This window comes from Eubalaena glacialis, chromosome 1 (assembly GCF_028564815.1).
Source record: "Eubalaena glacialis isolate mEubGla1 chromosome 1, mEubGla1.1.hap2.+ XY, whole genome shotgun sequence".
NCBI lineage: Eukaryota > Metazoa > Chordata > Mammalia > Artiodactyla > Balaenidae > Eubalaena > Eubalaena glacialis.
In genome coordinates, this window is record NC_083716.1 from 182193643 (window position 1) to 182212273 (window position 18631).

The 18631-nt window shown below is 33.6% G+C and overlaps 1 protein-coding gene across 2 annotated transcripts in view; it reads right to left on the reverse strand.

Moving 5' to 3' along the window:
• ATF2 (activating transcription factor 2) overlaps positions 1–18631 on the reverse strand; it is a 76320-nt gene that overhangs the window by 30121 nt on the left and 27568 nt on the right. For both annotated transcript variants that reach the window (XR_009700423.1, XM_061185158.1), the window contains exons 5-9: positions 9937–10033; positions 6741–6859; positions 6473–6601; positions 3144–3322; positions 1488–1602 (exon numbers count right to left, since the gene is read on the reverse strand). Coding sequence is in view for 1 of the 2 variants with exons in the window: in XM_061185158.1 (XP_061041141.1) it covers positions 1488–1602; positions 3144–3322; positions 6473–6601; positions 6741–6859; positions 9937–10033 (639 nt within the window). In the remaining variant the exon portion in view is untranslated. The remainder of the gene's footprint in view (positions 1–1487; positions 1603–3143; positions 3323–6472; positions 6602–6740; positions 6860–9936; positions 10034–18631) is intronic.

Sequence of the window (18631 nt, forward strand, 5' to 3'; positions counted from 1 at the left end):
ATTAATATAAAGCATGACAAAGAAGAACTTGATGACCTCTAATAATTCCTCTAATAATAATAATATGTAACAGATTTTTCTGGTTTTTGCCTTTTTTAAAAAACCTAATATCAACACTGAATGATTAATTATTATGTACCTAAAGTATATCTCTTTTTCATTTCAGTTTCTCTCATCACAGTTACATTTAACAGGATAACCATACAATCCCAGATACAGGACAAGGATGTTTCCCCCTCGAAAATATCCTCAGAAAAGAGGAAGTAGTCACCTTATATTTGAGTCCTTATAAAATCTCTTTCTGAACAACAAAGTTCTGTTTGAAGAAAACATACTATCTTGAAATTATTTCAATCAGTGCTAATTTTGGATACTTAGAAAGGTCACTTGGAGGAACTAGTTAATAACAAAAGTAAATATTTAACATTAATTTTAGTATTATTTCTGAGGATATAATCTCACCAAAGTGTTAGATGTTACTGTGAGGAGGCTTTTAAAACTAATTTTTAAAAGCTATACAGTAAGTGATTATATTGTACTGATCAGAAACAACTATCTACAAGGTAAAAGAAGAAACTGTCTTTTTATTACATGAATGAATATTAGGACTTGGTGTAAGATTCCCAGGATTACAATAATAGATTCAAAAAGTGTTATACTGAAACTACTTGGGTGAGGATGAAAACAATGTGTTTTGGAAAATTGTGTGAGATTTCTTAAAAAGTGGTTCTAACGATGAAAACTTGAATGTTGAAGACACATTTGAAGAGTCTGAATAAACTTATTTTATGAAATGTGAGAACAGGAAAAAAGGATTATTTCTAACTTATATTATTCCAAAGAATGTGCTTCTAAATATTCACTATGTTATTAAATATTATAAGTAGATATTTAACTACTGTCTATGTCTTTCAAAATTTATATATTTAACATGCCCTCAAAAAACTTTTCTTATGGATCTTCTCCTTAGCAAAGTGGGGACTATCTATTGCCCATTCTACTAGACCATTTAGATTTTCACACGCTTGGGACAGCAAAGGAATTTTGTAAACCCAACCTGACCATAATATTTCACAGAGAGTGCTTTTATAAACAATTTCTATAACAATCAAAATAACATGGAGTTACCTGATAAGTGTTCCAGTATAAATGTCTTCTTAAAGAATAGAAATCTATGTTAATATTTGAATTCTACAAATCTAGCAAATTGAAATGGGTTGAATAAGGAATAAAGTTCTTAATACTAAAAATAAAAGGAAAACAAGATTTTGAGGATGGAAAAATGTTTTCTATCCAATTATGTTTGCCTTGAAAGGTAAATGCTATCACAATAAATATCAGTGAGTAAATATTGCTCACCACTAAGTATTTTGTTGAATTCAGTTTCATACACTAATCAAGCAGCCCCCCTTGGGCTGTATTTTCTGATTACAAAGATCGGTTTTACTATAAAGAAAATATTTAAATAGTCTAAATTTCAAACTTACTGGGACTGCAGCTGGAACATGCACATTCGAACTTGTAATTGATGCAGGAATAGCAACAGGCATGGTTTGTCCATTAGGAAGATGTAACAGAAGAGGAAATGGGCCTGGTACAGGACTAAGGAAAACAAAAGAAGGGCAATTAGAGAAAAGAAATCCCTATCAATAATCTCTAAAAATACAAGAGTATTTTTACTCCTATTATTATATCATTTAAAAATAAATTTTCCAGAGAAAGATAAACACTGTATGATTTCACTTATATGTGGAATCTAAAAAAACAGACGAACAAACATAACAAAACAGAAACGGAAAACAGACACGTGGTTTCCACAGGGAAGGGTGTTGGAGGGATGAGAGAAATTAAGAGGTGCAAACTTCCAGTTACAAAATAAAGGAGTCACAGGGATGAAATTCACAGTGTGAGGAATAGAGTCATTAATAATGTTATATCTTTGTACAGTAACAAAGGTGGTCAAAAGGTACAAACTTACAGTTATAAGATAAATAAGTACTAGGGATGTAATGTACAACATGATTAATATAGTTAACACTGTTGTATGTTACATATGAAAGCTGTTACCAGAGTAAATCCTAAGAGTTCTCATCACAAGGAAAAAATATTTTTTTCTTTTATTTTGTATCTGTACAAGATGATGGATGTTCACTAAACTTATTGAGGTGATCATTTCATGATGTATGTAAGTCAAATCATTATGCTATACACCTTAAATGTATACAGTGCTGTAGGTCAATTGCAGTTAACCTTGAACAACAAGAGGGTTAGATGCACTGACACTATGCACAGTCGAAAATCCCATTGTAGCTTATGGTCGGCCTCTGTATCTGCAGATTCAACCAACTGTAGACTGTGTAGTGTGGTAGTATGTATTTGTTGAAAAATATCTGTGTGTAACTGGACTCACACAGTTCAAACTGGTATTGTTCAAGGGTCCACTGTATATCTCAATAAAACTGGAAAAAAAAGAAAAAAGAACTGCAGCTCCAGCCCAAGAAAATGCCTATGTGACAGATGGAAACTTGATACCATCTTTCTCATAACATGAATAAAATACCCACAAAAAATTATACATGGTATATATATACCACTCAAGTAATTAAAAACAAAACAAAAATCTTCCAATCACTGCAAAGCATATCGTAAAATTTAATTGTTTTTAACTGCATCTTAAATGCACAATGTACGTAAGCAGTGTAGAAAAAAAGAGGAAAAAAATGGAAAAAGTTATGAATTTACTTAGGACAATCTCCAACATGTTAGTTGAGAAAAATTCTTATCAACTACCTGTAAGAACTGAAAGAAATGTTACCTGGTGATAAAAATAATCTTATGTGTTTTGTGTGAAATAGCATGAAAATAAGAGACCATCTTAAAATCACATTCTATGTTGATTTGTTTTTCAAATTAAGTTTTAGATATTTATTTTCTAATTTATTAGATACTATTTATATTTATTAAAAAAAGACTACCCAAGCATTTTTTCCGAAAATCAAAGCATGCAAAATACTATGAACACACACACACACACACACACACAAACTAAGGCCACAATTAGAAAAATTAAATATCTTAGGACAAATCATAACAAGAAAAACTTAACAATTCATATAATTCAATGATTGGCCCAAATCACTTACACGATTGGCCTGTTGGAGGACGGTGCCTGTGTGATTACAGTACTTGAGGTTGGTGAAGGTACTGCCTGCTGAATAATTACACTTGAGTCAGAACTTGTAAGCAGCACATTGGGAACCTGTAATGATGCTGGACGAACGATAGCTGATGTGGGCTGTGCAGTTTGTGTCAATGGTACTTCCTATTTAATAATGAGATAGAGAAAGAATGTAATTTAAAAATGCAAGTCAACAGAATATAACACATTTTTAAAAACAACCACAAACATAATACTTAATATACCCCCAAAGTATATTAATATTTAAAGTTAATTAAAAGAAAATTGTAGAAGCCACTGTAAAGTTTCAGATGCAATGTTCATATTTTAATTTAAAAACATCTTGAGTGGTTTTTTCAGTACAATTTGTTTTACCATCAATCTAGAAATAAGTTAAGGTGGGCAACTTGGCTATATAACTCCATGAGAATTTAAGTTAAAAAAAAGAAATACAATTCCATTCTCATGGAAGCATAGAACTTAAAATCCAGAAGGGATTGCCTAGTCCTACTCCATCATTATACTATATAAAGAAGAAATAGGTCCAGGAGACTGTTTTATAGTTGATACAAATTCAATAATAGAATACTTACAAACTGGTATTATAGTAAGGGCCCAAAAATGTTAAAAATTTTTTTAAGTAATACAAATATTTGCTAATTTCAGGTAACTATCTCTACATTATCAATAATTTCTCAGTATCAAAAGGCCGAGTAATATTGATACCTTGAATGTAAAAATAAATAACTATTGGAGTAACATCTTTCCAAAGTAAAGGAAAACACAGACCCTTATAGATGGTCTTTTCCCCAATTTTACAGATTAGAAAATAGAGATTATCCAGGACTCTATAACTAGTTACTGTAAAAATTGGGTCTACTATGTTCTTTGAATTGGCCTTTATACTGCCATTTATTATCAAAATCTTACTAAGCTACACAGGAAGAAAAATAAACTAGCACTACTGGGACTTCATTTATTTGACAAATTTGAGAATTTACTACATGCCCTCAAGGACTAGTGGGAAGAGAGACAATAAACAAGTAAAACAAACAAGAAAATTTCAGACTGTAATGTGTTACAGACTAACAGCAAAACATAAGAAATCATGAAAGATTAACTGAGGGAAGGTTGGAGTTGGCTCCTTTGATAGCATAGTGAGGTAAGGTGAGCTTCTTTGCAAAACAGCATTTGAACAGGTACTGAAAAGATAAGGAGGAGAGCATTCTAGGGAAAAGGAAGCAATACCAAGAGCAATGTCTTTGAGGTAGGAAAAAGCTTAGAATACCTGATGAACACACCAGAGAATGGCATGAGGTGAGGCTGGATGGGTAGGTAAGTCCAGATCAATGAGGGCTTATGGAAGGAGTGTGTTACCTTAAATGCAATGGCAAACCATTGAAGGATTTTAAGCAGGGAAGTGACATAATGTATTAAAAATAAAACAGCCTATGGAAAATAGATTGGAGATGGAAGTAGAAAGTCCAGGTAATTGTTAAAAATTATATTAACATTATTAATATATTAATTATATTAAAATAATGTTAATATTATTTGTATATTAACAAATAATAATTGTTAACAATTATTAGAAGGTAATTGTTAACAATCCAAGTAAAAGATGATGATGGATTGGACTAAAGTGGTGACACTGAAGATAAAAGAGATAAATTAAGGATATATTCAGAAGTAGGTCTAGTAAGATTTGTTACTGGTTTCAGTGTGAAGGAAAAGAGGGAATTAAGTATTCTTTATTCTTGGCCTGAGCAACTAGATGGATGGAAAGAAGTTTTCCCTGTTTTACCGAGACAGGGAAAACTGTGGGAAGAAATCAAGGGCTCTAATTTAGATATACTATGTTTAAGATGTCCGTTAGACACAGAAAAGGAAATGTCAAGATGGAGTTGGATATGAATATGGAAATCTGGGAAATATCTGGGTTGATATAAATTTGAAAACCACATAGATGGTTTTTAAAGTTACGAGTCTGGATGAGAGCACTTAAGAAAAAAACTGAGAAAGAAAAGAGAAGGGGGCCCAGAACTTACTTTTTACAACTTGGAATGACTATGCCATGCCCAGGGGGAACTAATGACTGAGGAATGCAGGAAGAAGAAATACCCCTAAAAGAGGCTAAAGCAGCAATCAACAGGAAAAAACTGCTGAGTGTGAAGGGACTGAAATACTCTCTAGGAAAAAAGATATTTATATCAAAAATTTAACAGCATTTCTTATAATTGTGATAATGTGGAAACAACCTTTATGTCCAACAAGAACAAGATAAGTAAATACATTAAGGTAATGATAAAGTGCAACCATTAAAAACCATGACTTTGGAAAATTTTCTAATGACATGGGAAAATGTACATTAATGCTGAATGCCTAAAGTATGATATAAAAAAGTAAACTGGGACTTCCCTGGTGGCACAGTGGTTAAGAATCCACCTCCCAATGCAGGGGACACAGGTTCAATCCCTGATCCGGGAAGATCCCTCATGCTGCGGAGCAACTAAGCCCGCGTACCACAACTACTGAGCCTACGCTCTAGAGTCTGATAGCCACAACTACTGAAGCCCGCGCACCACAACTACTGAGCCCACACACCGTAACTACTGAAGCATGCGCGCCTAGAGCCTGTGCAATGAGAAGCCTGTGCACCGCAATGAAGAGTAGCCCCCACTCACCACAACTAGAGAAAGCCTGCACGCAGCAAGGGAGACCCAAAGCAGCCAAAAAAAATTACTAAGATTCCTCTTTGTATCCTATAACTATTCACTTATATATGTATATTTTTATGTATAAATGCATGCATATATCTAGGAAAAATGTTTCAAAATACTAGTAATTCTTATCACTCAATTATGGGCTAAAAGGTAGTTTTTATTTTTCTTTCTTGTATTTTTCTATATTCTTAAACTTTTTATAATGAGAATGTACTTTTATAACAAGGAAATGAAAAAAACACAAAACACCTAAGTCAAAGCATTTATTCCTAGGTAAATAGTTACTTTTTCTGCCTTACTTCTAGCTCCTCTGCCATGGCTATTCTATTCTCCCCAATAATTTTTCTGTGTGTAATAAAAAACGAATTATCTATAAAGGTAGAGTCTTCTTTCCCTGAAATTTCTGAGTATTCACAAGCTTTCACATATAATAAGACTATTACAACCTGACACTGATTTATGTATAATTTATTACGTTAACATTTTATATAGATCAAATATTAGACTTTACTTAGAATGCTGATTTTTTTCCACTTAGTTTGTGTTTCTACCATAAATACAAATTTCTAACCTTCTCATCACTGGTAGTAGACTCTGGGTGAGGTAAAGGACTATCCTGGTGAGTTGTTTCTACAACAGAGGGCTCCTCAATTTTGCTTCTTACAATGGGTGTTGCAAGAGGAGATAAATCTAGAGGCATCTAAAACACAAACATTAAAGAAAATGTTAGGAGTTTAAAAATAGCCAATCAGTATATCTAAAATAAGAAAGCAGGGAGTGAAAACTATGATTACTGTTCTGTCAGAAGCACTGTTTTAATTTCATGGTTAACAACATACTTTTTTAATGTCGTCTTCTGAGGCTTTCTTGAATTCATTCTCAAATGGACTTGCCAACTCATTAAACAAACCCACTTCTTCACAGTTTTTCAAGAATCTTGTTGGTGTTGGGGTCTGATCTGAAATAAATGTCAAGAAGTAAACACATAGATTTAAATATCATACAGGACCCTAAAATATAGCTAGTAAATTAACAAATTAGCAGGACTGGTTCAGTCAGCTGTTAATTCTCTTTGGAAAGACCTCTTCCTTTAAAGCAAACAAAATCTGGTTAAGTTTTTGTTGCAGTTTAAGGTATTTCCTCCAACTCTATGATCCATAAAAGTATGAAAAGAAGTACTTCTTGTTCCTTAGTCCACACGTTCTCTCTGAGTAGGGTGACATAAACATCCGCTACTCAGAGATCAACTACTGTCGTTATCTAACACAAAATTTAAAAAAAATTTACACTATTAAAACTTACAAATGCATAAAATACATGCAATTTGGGGAAAACTAGGACAACAGCATGTATATTTGCTTTAACTTGGCCCTTCCACTAGTGTTCATAATCTATTATGAAAGCAAGCTTAAGATAAAACAGTCTTTAGTAGGTAGATCAAAATACTACAAGAAACAGAAGGTTAAAACAAGAGCCCCCCGCAAACGAAAACTAAAACCCTCCTTTTTAAAGCTAATTTTCTATTTTAAAGCATTTTTCAAGCTTGGTATGAGGGGCTATGTAAGAGTTATATGTCTAATGTTCTAGCTTAATTCCTAGACAGCAGAGAATTAGTCAAACTCTGCTTTCTCGAAACTTGAAACATTTTAACTACATTTGAATATGCACTCACACTAGGTGCATTAAAACATGTACTGAATGTACATGTGAGCATGTATTAGTTACAGAACAAATGCCACTTAAGGTCCACGTTGAATTGAAAAAGAGCAAATTTATGAATTTTGCCTGTTTAGTCTTATTATTTTCAAGGCTATTTACTCAGATTGATTAGAGTTGGTAGCACATTCAAATTCTATTCACATTTTATATATTTTAGGGCATCAATTTTATAGGTTATATCAGGGATCAAGCTTAAACTAAATAAAAGTATAAGGATGACTCCTGGTTTAAGATAAAATACTCATAAAACCTTCTGTGAAATTAAAATTCATATATTTCTGTTAACTATTGGGTCCCCAGAGTGGGCATTACTTACTGTTTTATCTTCACCCTCGCCCCAACATATTCCCAGAGTATTAATATGTTTACTCCATATAAATATATTTAACACTAAAATGACCTACTTGTCATACACATTAGATATAATGTAGGCCTACCTCAGACACTATTAGTATTATCAAAATTACTGAAGGACTTTTATTTTGTCTTCATTTTACCTAATAGTTAGTCTGCAACATATATAACCTCTACCCCCAAAAAGACTTCAAAATGGTATTATAGTAAGGGCCCAGCATACTTGTATCAACCTAGGTCCATCATGACTGAATTAGTAAACTGAACATAAATTTGACTCTCCTGTTCATGCCCAAAGGGTTTGTCTATCTAAGCCCAAGAGAAGGCTATTTTGTATTAAAGGGAGAGAAGTCTTAAAAATAAAATACATATGGAAAAATCACTTTTATCAGTGATTACTATAATGATCAGGCTTGAAAAGAGAAAAGTCAACACAGGCACAACTGTTTAAACATGCACATGGCTTATGGCTATTGATCATCAAATATATACCACACACATCATGCATTATATTTATACGGTAATGCTAAACTACTCATCTCAATATATATTAGTAAAAAAATGGTCAAGTGCTATGTTTGAATGTGTTCTACTTTTCTGTTGCATTAAATGTAAACAGATAGGAAAGTAAGTTCTAGAAACCAACCTCAAAATATTTTTGAGTTAAATGTTACAGAGAGAGATATGGCTCTAAGGCAAGAAACTCCAGAGAAGCAAAGACCTTTGTGCCTAGGAGAGTGAACCTTCAGGCTGTTGTTATTTTGTTTGTGTTTTTGGTTCTCTCTCTTAGTATCTGATGTATAGTGTTTTAAAGAAATGCATACCTCACTCTTGTCTGCTTCTTTTACTTACAGAAATGAAGATATGTTGAATGTTACCCTACATTTTTCCTAAACAAATTGTTTTTTGGTAAATTATCAACATTTTTACCTCCAGTTTTTTCAATACAAAAATCTTGATACCGAATGACAAGAACCGTCTTTTTTCCTCATTATCTCTCCAAAGCATTGCATATGACAATTTGATCTCTATGTTGGGTAATAATTTAAAAGTATTAATAATATTCAGTATACAGGTATATAATTCTAGACTTACAAATAGTATAACCTAAGCTTTACAAGAGAAAAAAATTAAGTTAATTTGAATATTTATGTGAATCTGTGCTTATGACACAAAAAGGACTGAAATTTATATAAGTATATTAAATTTTATATAAAATTGTTTTCTTACCACACTACTTATAAAATATACAAAATGCAATGAAATTAAATGTTATGTGTGTGTACATATACAGAGATATGTACATATATATATTTAAATACCAAAAAAGGGGTAGCTGATATAGCAGGGAAGGACAATAAACCAATGCATGAATTGGGATTCTCTTTTTGCATACTGTAAGATAATCATCTGCTTAGGTGATACTGCATGTTCATAAGAGCAACACACAAAAATAAAAGCATTGACTGAATTTAAGCCCCCTTTATTGAGAGTATTTTACTAACACAGATGTTTAGTCCAAAAAGAAACATAAACAAAATCCTAATGAACAAGTCTGCTAATTGCTCTTTCTCCAACAGGAGGAGCTTGATCATCTTCTAGCTTCGCATATCATTGTAAAGCAGGTGTAAACAGCTAAAAGAAACATTGACTAAACATCACATTAGTTCAACTATCAGTTAAATGTAAATTTTGGAAATGGTATGAATGCTCCCAGGTTTCTAATTAACTTCCACAAAAAATGACATTAAAATCTACATTTGAAAACCACACAAAAAGAGTGAAATGAATGGTCAGAAGGAAACATAAAAATGTAATGGGTAAAATACATGTTGCCAACATTTATTGTAAATGAAGTCATTGGAATATCACCAGACTATATTATTTACAGAGAATACACAAAAATTGTGCACATTCCAGGTGAAATATGTATATAAGCTATTAATAAAAGCATATACTAACCAGCCACAATGACACTGTCATTACGTGCTGGACCAAATTTCAGTGTCATCTCATGTTTATGTTTATGGACAGCCAAATGATCCTCGTTGGTAAAACGCTGTGGCAAAAAGTTTTAAAATATAGTTAAGATTTTCAATTTGATCAAATAAGTTAAATGATAAGGAAATTCATTTCCACAACATGTAAAACCACCATTAAAAAAGAAATAGCAGTTTGTTAACTATAAAGAACCTACTGTTAGTATAGATAAACATACTAGATCTCAAACAATCATAGAGAAACACATTACCCAAGAACAAGCAATTCTGATATAATACTAGGTCACATAACTCATTTTAGAGCATTTAAAAACAAAACCTGAGGCAAAGAAACTTTATATAAATTTCATTTGGACACTAAAAATAGACCACTATTAATTTTTGCCATATCATAGTAGAAATATATACTCCATGGTATAATGACTTTTGAAGAAAGCATTGTATTTTACTTAGATTTCAGGTTACTTACCACTTTTAAAACGAAAACTTTCTTAAAAAAATATTATTCCTGGACAAATTAAGAGGTAAATCAGGTTCTTTATGTTATCACATAAAAAAAAGAATGCCTCGATTATAATCCAGCAAAGAAATAGTGGCCAGTACAATAATGAAGCAATTAATTTTAAAATGAAATTAAGGACTTCCCTGGTGGCACAGTGGTTAAGATTCCGCCTGCCAATGCAGGGGAAACGGGTTCTAGCCCTGGTCCGGGAAGATCCCACATGCCGCAGAGCAACTAAGCCTAAGCCCGTGCGCCACAACGACTGAGCCTGTGCTCTAGAGCCCAAGATCCACAACTACTGAAGCCTGCGCACTGCAACTACTGAGCCCACGCGCTGCAACTACTGAAGCCCATGCGCCTAGAGCCCATGCTCCGCAATGAGAAGCCCGTGCACCGCAACGAAGAGTAGCCCCCGCTGGCCGCAACTAGAGAAAGCCTGCACGCAGCAAGGAAGGCCAACACAGCCAAAAGTAAATAAATAAATAAAAATTTAAAAAGTAAAATAAAATTAAATTTTAACTTAGAATAAAGTGATTTTTCATTTTTTTATCACATTCTTATATAAAAAAATGAAGCAAAATTATTTTTAAAACTACACTTAACTTGGATACGTCCTGCATGCCAAAGGTGACATTTATGATTACAATATAATAAATGCATTGTTTAAATACCTCCTGACTGTGTCTGGACATCAATCTTTATGATGATGCTTCCTTATCTTTAGCAACATTTATAACTGAAAACAGAGAGCACTTACTTTTTGTTATTTCAGAGCAATAATTATAATATGCCAAATTAAGAGATCTAAACTCACTCTCTAGTCTATATCCTTACAAATGGGATGTAAAATTATATATATTTGAACTTGGTTCCTCTGAACCACCAAAAATGGATTCCTTCTCTTTGGTCTCACCACCCCACTATCCAACTCACTACATTCTTTCATGCAACAAATGATAATAGCTTTAGGGTAACCTTAAAACAATGTAAAAGAATGAAATATTTCTTTCCATTATGTTTTTTATTCTAAATATTAAAAGTAGGACCTATATCATACTTAGGCCAGCCCACAAGCCCACTGTAAAAGTTAATCCCTCTCATTTATATCCCATCTTGCTCTGCACAGTGCCTGGTTATAGCACCTATCAATATTATATTGATATTTTTGTATTTCCTTTTAAGTAGGCTGAGCTCCTACTATTTGAGCTCCACCAAATTTAGCATATAGTAAGTAGTCAATAAATGCCAACTGAAAGAAGGAACTCCTTACAATTAAAGAATTGAATCTTCAAGCCCAGTCTAAAGGAAAAACAAAAAACCCACCAAACCACAGACTGCTCCTTAAGATGAATTAAGCCTTTAATTTAATTTGGCTGTATAGTGCTCTCATGTAAGTATGCTTACCACTAAGTCTTTAAGTTACTGTACACCAGTGGAAAATTATTATTATGACCCCTCTTCAAAACCTGCTTGTATTCCCACTGTAGGTGAGTGTCCAGATGCAAACAGTACCTCTATCCCTTGACTTATTCATTTACTCTTCAAACATTTATTGAGTACAAACTATAGGCACTGGGATCATAATCCAGCTCCTCCCCACTCAAGTGCTATTTTCCTATTGCTTCATCATTGTAAGAATCCTTTCCAAATTGGAGAAATAAGGGCTTCCCTGGTGGCACAGTGGTTGAGAATCCGCCTACCAATGCAGGGGACACAGATTTGAGCGCTGGTCCAGGAAGATCCCACATGCCGTGGAGCAACTAAGCCCATGCGTCACAACTACTGAGCCTGTGCTCCAGAGCCTGTGAGCCACAACTACTCAGTCCGCGAGCCACAACTACTGAAGCCCACGCGCCTAGAGCCCGTGCTCCGCATCAGGAGAAGCCACTGCAATGAGAAGCCCGCACGCAGCAACGAAGACCCAACACAGCCAAAAATAAATAAACAAATTTATTAAAAAAAAAAAAATTGGAGAAATAAGAAATAGTCACCCTTTGATAGACCAAATAACAAAGCTCTTGGAGAATGAACATAGCTATAGCATTTACTTGTGTTAGTTACTTCATTGCTTTTTACTTTGCATTACAGTTTTGAATGTCTTACAAGTATCTTTTTTTTTTTGCTTGAATGTCTTACAAGTATCTTAAAGCAAGATTCACTTTACGTTCCAAAGAACCTAACAATGTGGCTTCTCCATTGAGGGCAATCATTAAACATTTGCAAATGAATGCATTTTGGTAGAGGTCTTAGATTTTAAAACAGCAGTCAGCATAATTAACAGATAGTTATGTGCTAAGAATTTTTTATCCTAACAGTATCCTCTGTTTAGATACTGGTTTGAACACAAATATCCAAATCAAACAGCAACTACATATAGAATAAATAACATTATGCTTTATACAAAACATGTGAAAACGGCACCAAGATTGATTCTAAGTGAAAAGAAACAGCTAAAAGGATCCTAAAAAACATTTAGGATCATATGAATAGTAAGAGGAGAAATGCGAGGAATATGAATTTACAGAGTCTTATGGAGAATGTACAGATCAAATTTACCTGAATGCTATTTATAAAGGAATTGTTGATCATATAATGATATTATTTATATACACGGGTAAAATACACTGAAATTGACACTTGATACAGGTGAGTTTAACCTTGGCTATCATCTGAGAAAACTTATTTATTTCTAACAAGAAACTTAAAAAGACAGTGTCAAAAGGCAGTCACCAGGAACAGATATATATATATGTAAAACACATTCTTTCTTCAACAAACACTTATAAAGTAGCTATTACAAGCTAATATTTTTGCAGAATCTCTCTGAACTGCTTTCCCAGACAAATTAAGAATTTTATTCTAAAAATAAGCTTCATAGAAAAATTATAATGATACTACTAGCGATAACATATTGAATTCATACAATTTCTTTCTTCCAGGCAATTGAGAGCACAACTCCAATGCAAAATGTTATTGATGTGCAGTGTTTTGTTAAACAAGAAGACTTTGAGCATATAGCTGAATAAACAATGGGAAAGGCAGTCAAGAAAGGTAGGATAGGCCAATCATCTCTCTTAAAAGGTTAAAAAGGATGGGTAACCTGACAGATAGGAGGGAGGTGAAATAGTTGCTTCCATAATAAATTAATTTAAGCTCTGGTATCTGAGAAATCTGTGTTTCCAAGGCTTGAACACTCTTACCAGAATTAACTTCCTAAGAAATCAGTCATTCTGCATCTAATACATGCATTCATATCCATGATATAGATTATTATTCCTATTTAAAATAGATTAAATAGGTACTAAGTTATAAAGCCACCAGGCCAATAGCCCATTTTACTACCTCTTTCACTAGCTGAATTATTTTATTCAACATCAGGAAGTTACTAATTAAACACACACACACACACACACACACACACACACACACACTCCCACTCCCACACCTTCACTGAAACTTTAGATTAAATAAAATGATTATCTCCTTTGTAAAACAGCTTATAATGTATTAACATTCTACCAAAGAAAGAATTTTCAATAAGAGTATCACCAAAAGCAAAGATACTATCAATAAAATATGAGTTTCAATGTTAAATGAATCTTTCACTAAATTATCTCAACTTTGTCTCTTTTACTGAATTCAATGGAACATCATGTTAAAACAAATGAAATGAACAGGACTCTTCGTGAAATACCTAATAGTGACTGAGCATATAAAAAGAATTGTAATAGAAAGAGTCAAAAGTTAAAATCCTCTGCATTGAATTCTATAAGTCTCTCTCTCTGAAATGACATTATCAACAAAATGTATTAAAAATTTTAAAAACCTATTTGAAAATTTAAGCCCATTAAGTTTTTTAAAGCTGAAATTCAAATTTGGAATAATGTTATCACCTACTAGTGACAAAAAATAATTTGTAATACCACCATCAAATTGGTGTTTCTAAAATCAATTCTTATTAGAATTTCTGATTTCCTAGGAAATACTATTTGAATCTAGAGAGAGACTATACCATTTCTGTTCTAAGCAAGATTTAACAAATGGATGATGCTGACCGTAGCCGGATTATCATTTTGGCCAGTAACAGTTACAAGGTATTATTATAACATAGAGATTAGACCATTTTAAGTATCTTAGGGAACAAATATAGGCCAAAAAATAGTTAATAATACCTAGGATTGGAGTGTTCATGATGAGAACGGTGCTTAGATAAATTACTAGTGAAAATAAATTGTTTTAGCTTTGAAAAACAATATGGCAAAATGTATGAAGAACCTTAAAAATGTGTATACATTTTCACCCAATAAATTGATTTCTAAAAATGTATTTTGAGGAATTAATTAGAGATGCATATAAAGGGTAATACAGAAGAATACTCATCACAATGTGATCTTTTAAGGCCATAATAATTAATTTTTAGGTCATAAAAGAAGAATGGGTAAATAGATTATGGGACACATTCTGGCAATAGAATACTACACAGGAACTCAAACCCATGTTTTCAATTAACACACAAAATGCCCGTGATACATATAATGTCATCTGCATACAAATAGAATACAAAACTATATGTGCAGTATGATCCCAATTTTGTTTGAATAAATAAAAGGGGGGAAGGATATAGGAAATATACCAAATGTTAACAGAAGTCCTCTCTGGATTTTATTTTTTCCTTTTGTCAACATTTTCAGTGATGCTTTTGTAATTATGAGAAAATAAAAACCTTTAATGTTAATTGAAAAAAAAATACATATACAAAGACCTGTATTCAAATATACCTTGAAGCCTGAACATTCTATTTAGGGATGTTTCGCTATAAATGTTAACACAAGAGTAGGCTTGGGTTCAAACTTATCTTCCATATTTGCAGGTTCTGTGACAGAGACATTCAGTAATATATTTAAGTTCGACTGCTCACTTGTAAAATGAGGCCAGTAGCACCCATTTTATAGGGCTGTTGCAGGATTAAATGACATAACCCACATAAGCTTCTTAGCACAGTGACTGGCTAAGTTAAAAAATGTTACTACTGTTATAACTGTTTTTATTACTATGACAACTATTATATGAAACTTTAATTCCTCAAATCCTTTTTGAAACAAGTTGGAGCACAAATATACATGGTATATATACACTTGATAAATATCTGAAAGCTCTATTCTGTGGTTCATAAGCAACTTTTTTGTGTTTCTCAGGTAGAGCTTTTTTGTTGTTATTGTTTTGAATAAACTTTTTATTTTGGAAAACCTTTAAGTTTACAGAAAAGTTGCAATAATACTACAGAGAGTTCTCACACACTCATTACTCAGTTTGTTTCCCCAATGTTCTCATCTTACATTACTGTGGTATGTTTATCAAAACTAAGAAACCAACATTGATATATTACTATTAACTAAACTTAAGACTTTGGTAATTTCAGTATTACCCAGCTTAACCAGACTCAGGCTCCAAATGACTTTTTGTTAGGTTACCAAATTCAAAATCATCTCTGAAAACTATGACAAGGACCGCCAGCTGTCCCTCAATATCTATTACCCTTTTTCCTTCAATAAAAGAACTTCTGCATTTTAGGTGAGCACTTGGCTGCCCAGGACAAAGACCACATTTTCTAGCTTTCTTTGCAGTTAGGTGGCCATATGATTGGGCTGGGACCAAAAGAATGAGTGAAAATTATATGCATTACTTCCAGTTAATGCTCCTAAAATGATGGGTGTATACATGCTGTGTTTTGCTTCCCCTTCTCCCTCCCTTATTGCTGGAATATGGACTTGATGTCAGGAGCTGGAACAGCCATCTTGGAGCTAGAAATGGAAGTAGCTTGTTGAGGGCTATAGAACCAGCCAGCCCTGGGACTCCTACTTCCTGGTTATTACATAAAGAACAAACTGCTCAATCTATTAAGGTTGAGTCTTGTTTCAGCCAGCATCCTAAGTAATACAAGTCTCTTTAAAACAATGTGCCCGAGCTTCTAAAGGTGATTTCTTTTGTGTAATGGAATGAACAGAAATGTAGTTTTTTATGGTGACCATATCGAAGAAATGTTTGTATGTCTAAGTTTTGATATGCTTCCTTTTCTCTATTCAAACCTTCCACACCTCTCCCCGCCTTTTCACTTTCAGTTACTATGGATAAATTGTCTATGGTCCTTTCTAAGGCCAGTCTCTCCACTTGAACACCGGATCCCATTCTCTCTTAAGGACCCCATTCCTGCAACAGTCCCTCTCTCTCTGCAGTGTCAAATATGCTGTGATAGTCCCACCTTAAAATTCAAAACAAAAAAAAATCTCCATCTTCAATTCTCCTCCAGCAGTATTTTACTGTTCCCTTTAAGCTAAATTCCAAGAAAAAGGTATCTTATAATGTCTCCACTTCTGGTTCCACATTCACTCGTCAGGCTAACTCCAATCTCACTGTTGTCACTGCTGCTTCACTGAAGCTACTCTTATCAAGGTGTCTAATAATCCCCATTTTTCTAAATCCGATTATAAATACTGAATTCTCACCTTACCCTATCAACTATATGACTACATTGTTCCCCCACACTTTGAAATACTTTTTCTACTTGACTTCCAGAACACAATTTTCTTCATTGTCTGCTTGCTTCTCAGTCTCCTCTGCTACAGCCTCCCCCTCTTTCTGACTTCTGAACACTGGAGTGCCTTAAAGCTTAGTTCTCACCCTTCCTCTCTATCTATACTATTTAAATACAGAAGTAAAACTAAAGAAATATGGGGATTATAGATTATCAGACAAAATGTATTACAAACCCTGACAATGGAAAAATTATTATCAGACATCAAGGGAGAGGAAAGAAGTAGGAGGAAAAAATGAATGTTAACTCCCTTCATAACAGGGAGTCTAAAAAACAATTCTAACTTCTTAATGTTTTTCATATTTTTAAAAAATATTAGGTCTTCTAAACAATCTCTGATACACATATATACATATGTTCTTACATTCAGCAATAGGTTTCTTTTTCTTCTCTTGCATTTTAGTAAATTAAAAAGAAATAGTGTAATAAACCTCTTTGCACATTCACCCAGCTTTAGCAATTATCAACCTATGATCCATCTCATTTCATCTCTACTCACCATTCACCCAATGGATTTTTTTGAGGCCAACCCCAGAAATTATTTTACCTGTAAGTATTTCAGTATTTGTCTGTGACAGATTGTAAAATATGGCCACAAATTCCTTCCATTATATGATATGTACCCTCCTTCCTTTGCAACGTGGTAAGGCTGGTTCTCCCATCCAGAGGAGGGTATCTATTTCCCCACCCCTTGAGTCTGGGCTGGTCTGGTGACTTGCACTGATCAACAGAATGCTGCAGAAGTGATGACCTGTTACTTCCAAACTGAAGCTTCAAGAAGCTTTATAGCTTTTGCTTCTATTCTCCTGGAATACTACTGTCCAGAGACTGACAGGTAACAAAATATATTGAACATATATCTAATAACCTTGGGCATATGTCTTTTCATAGTTTTGACAGTGCATCTTTGGGATAGAGTCCCAGAAGTAGGACTGTTGGGTCAAAGGGTAAATGCATGTGTTATTTTGCTAGATATTGCCAAACTCCCTCTAGGGGGTGTGCCATCTTGCACTTTTACCAGCAATGAATGAGAGTGCAGGAGTACTTTTAATATCACTGAAGTAAAATGGTTGCTGCTTTGCCAAAAGTATAAACATTCTTATGGTAGAAAATGTCAAAATAATCATAGATTGATTTATAGGCAGGATCATTAGATGGAAATGTTGCTGATATATATTATGAGGAAGAACAATGGGTGACTTTTGGGCCTGATAAAGTGCTGGAACACCCTTGTTATGTTCATAGTGTTCATAAGGTCTTCTAAGAAGACCTTAGCCCTACGAAGGGTCTCTTCTTGGCGGGCTAAGAGGTAGTCTACCTCTCAGTCTCTTGGCCATTTGTGCCATGGACACAGACTGGGCATGTGCAAGGGAGTCTGCTGTGAGAACTTAAACAATGAATATTAAAAAGTTCCCAGACTTTCTGGATCTGGTGTTGAGGTGAATAAACTCTTACTTTACCCTGGGGATGTGCTGTGTAATGTTCCATTTGCCTCATCCCATCAGGTAAGGAAGCAAAGCATTAATAGTGTCTATAAACAGTCTGGATATGCTTGAACAGATT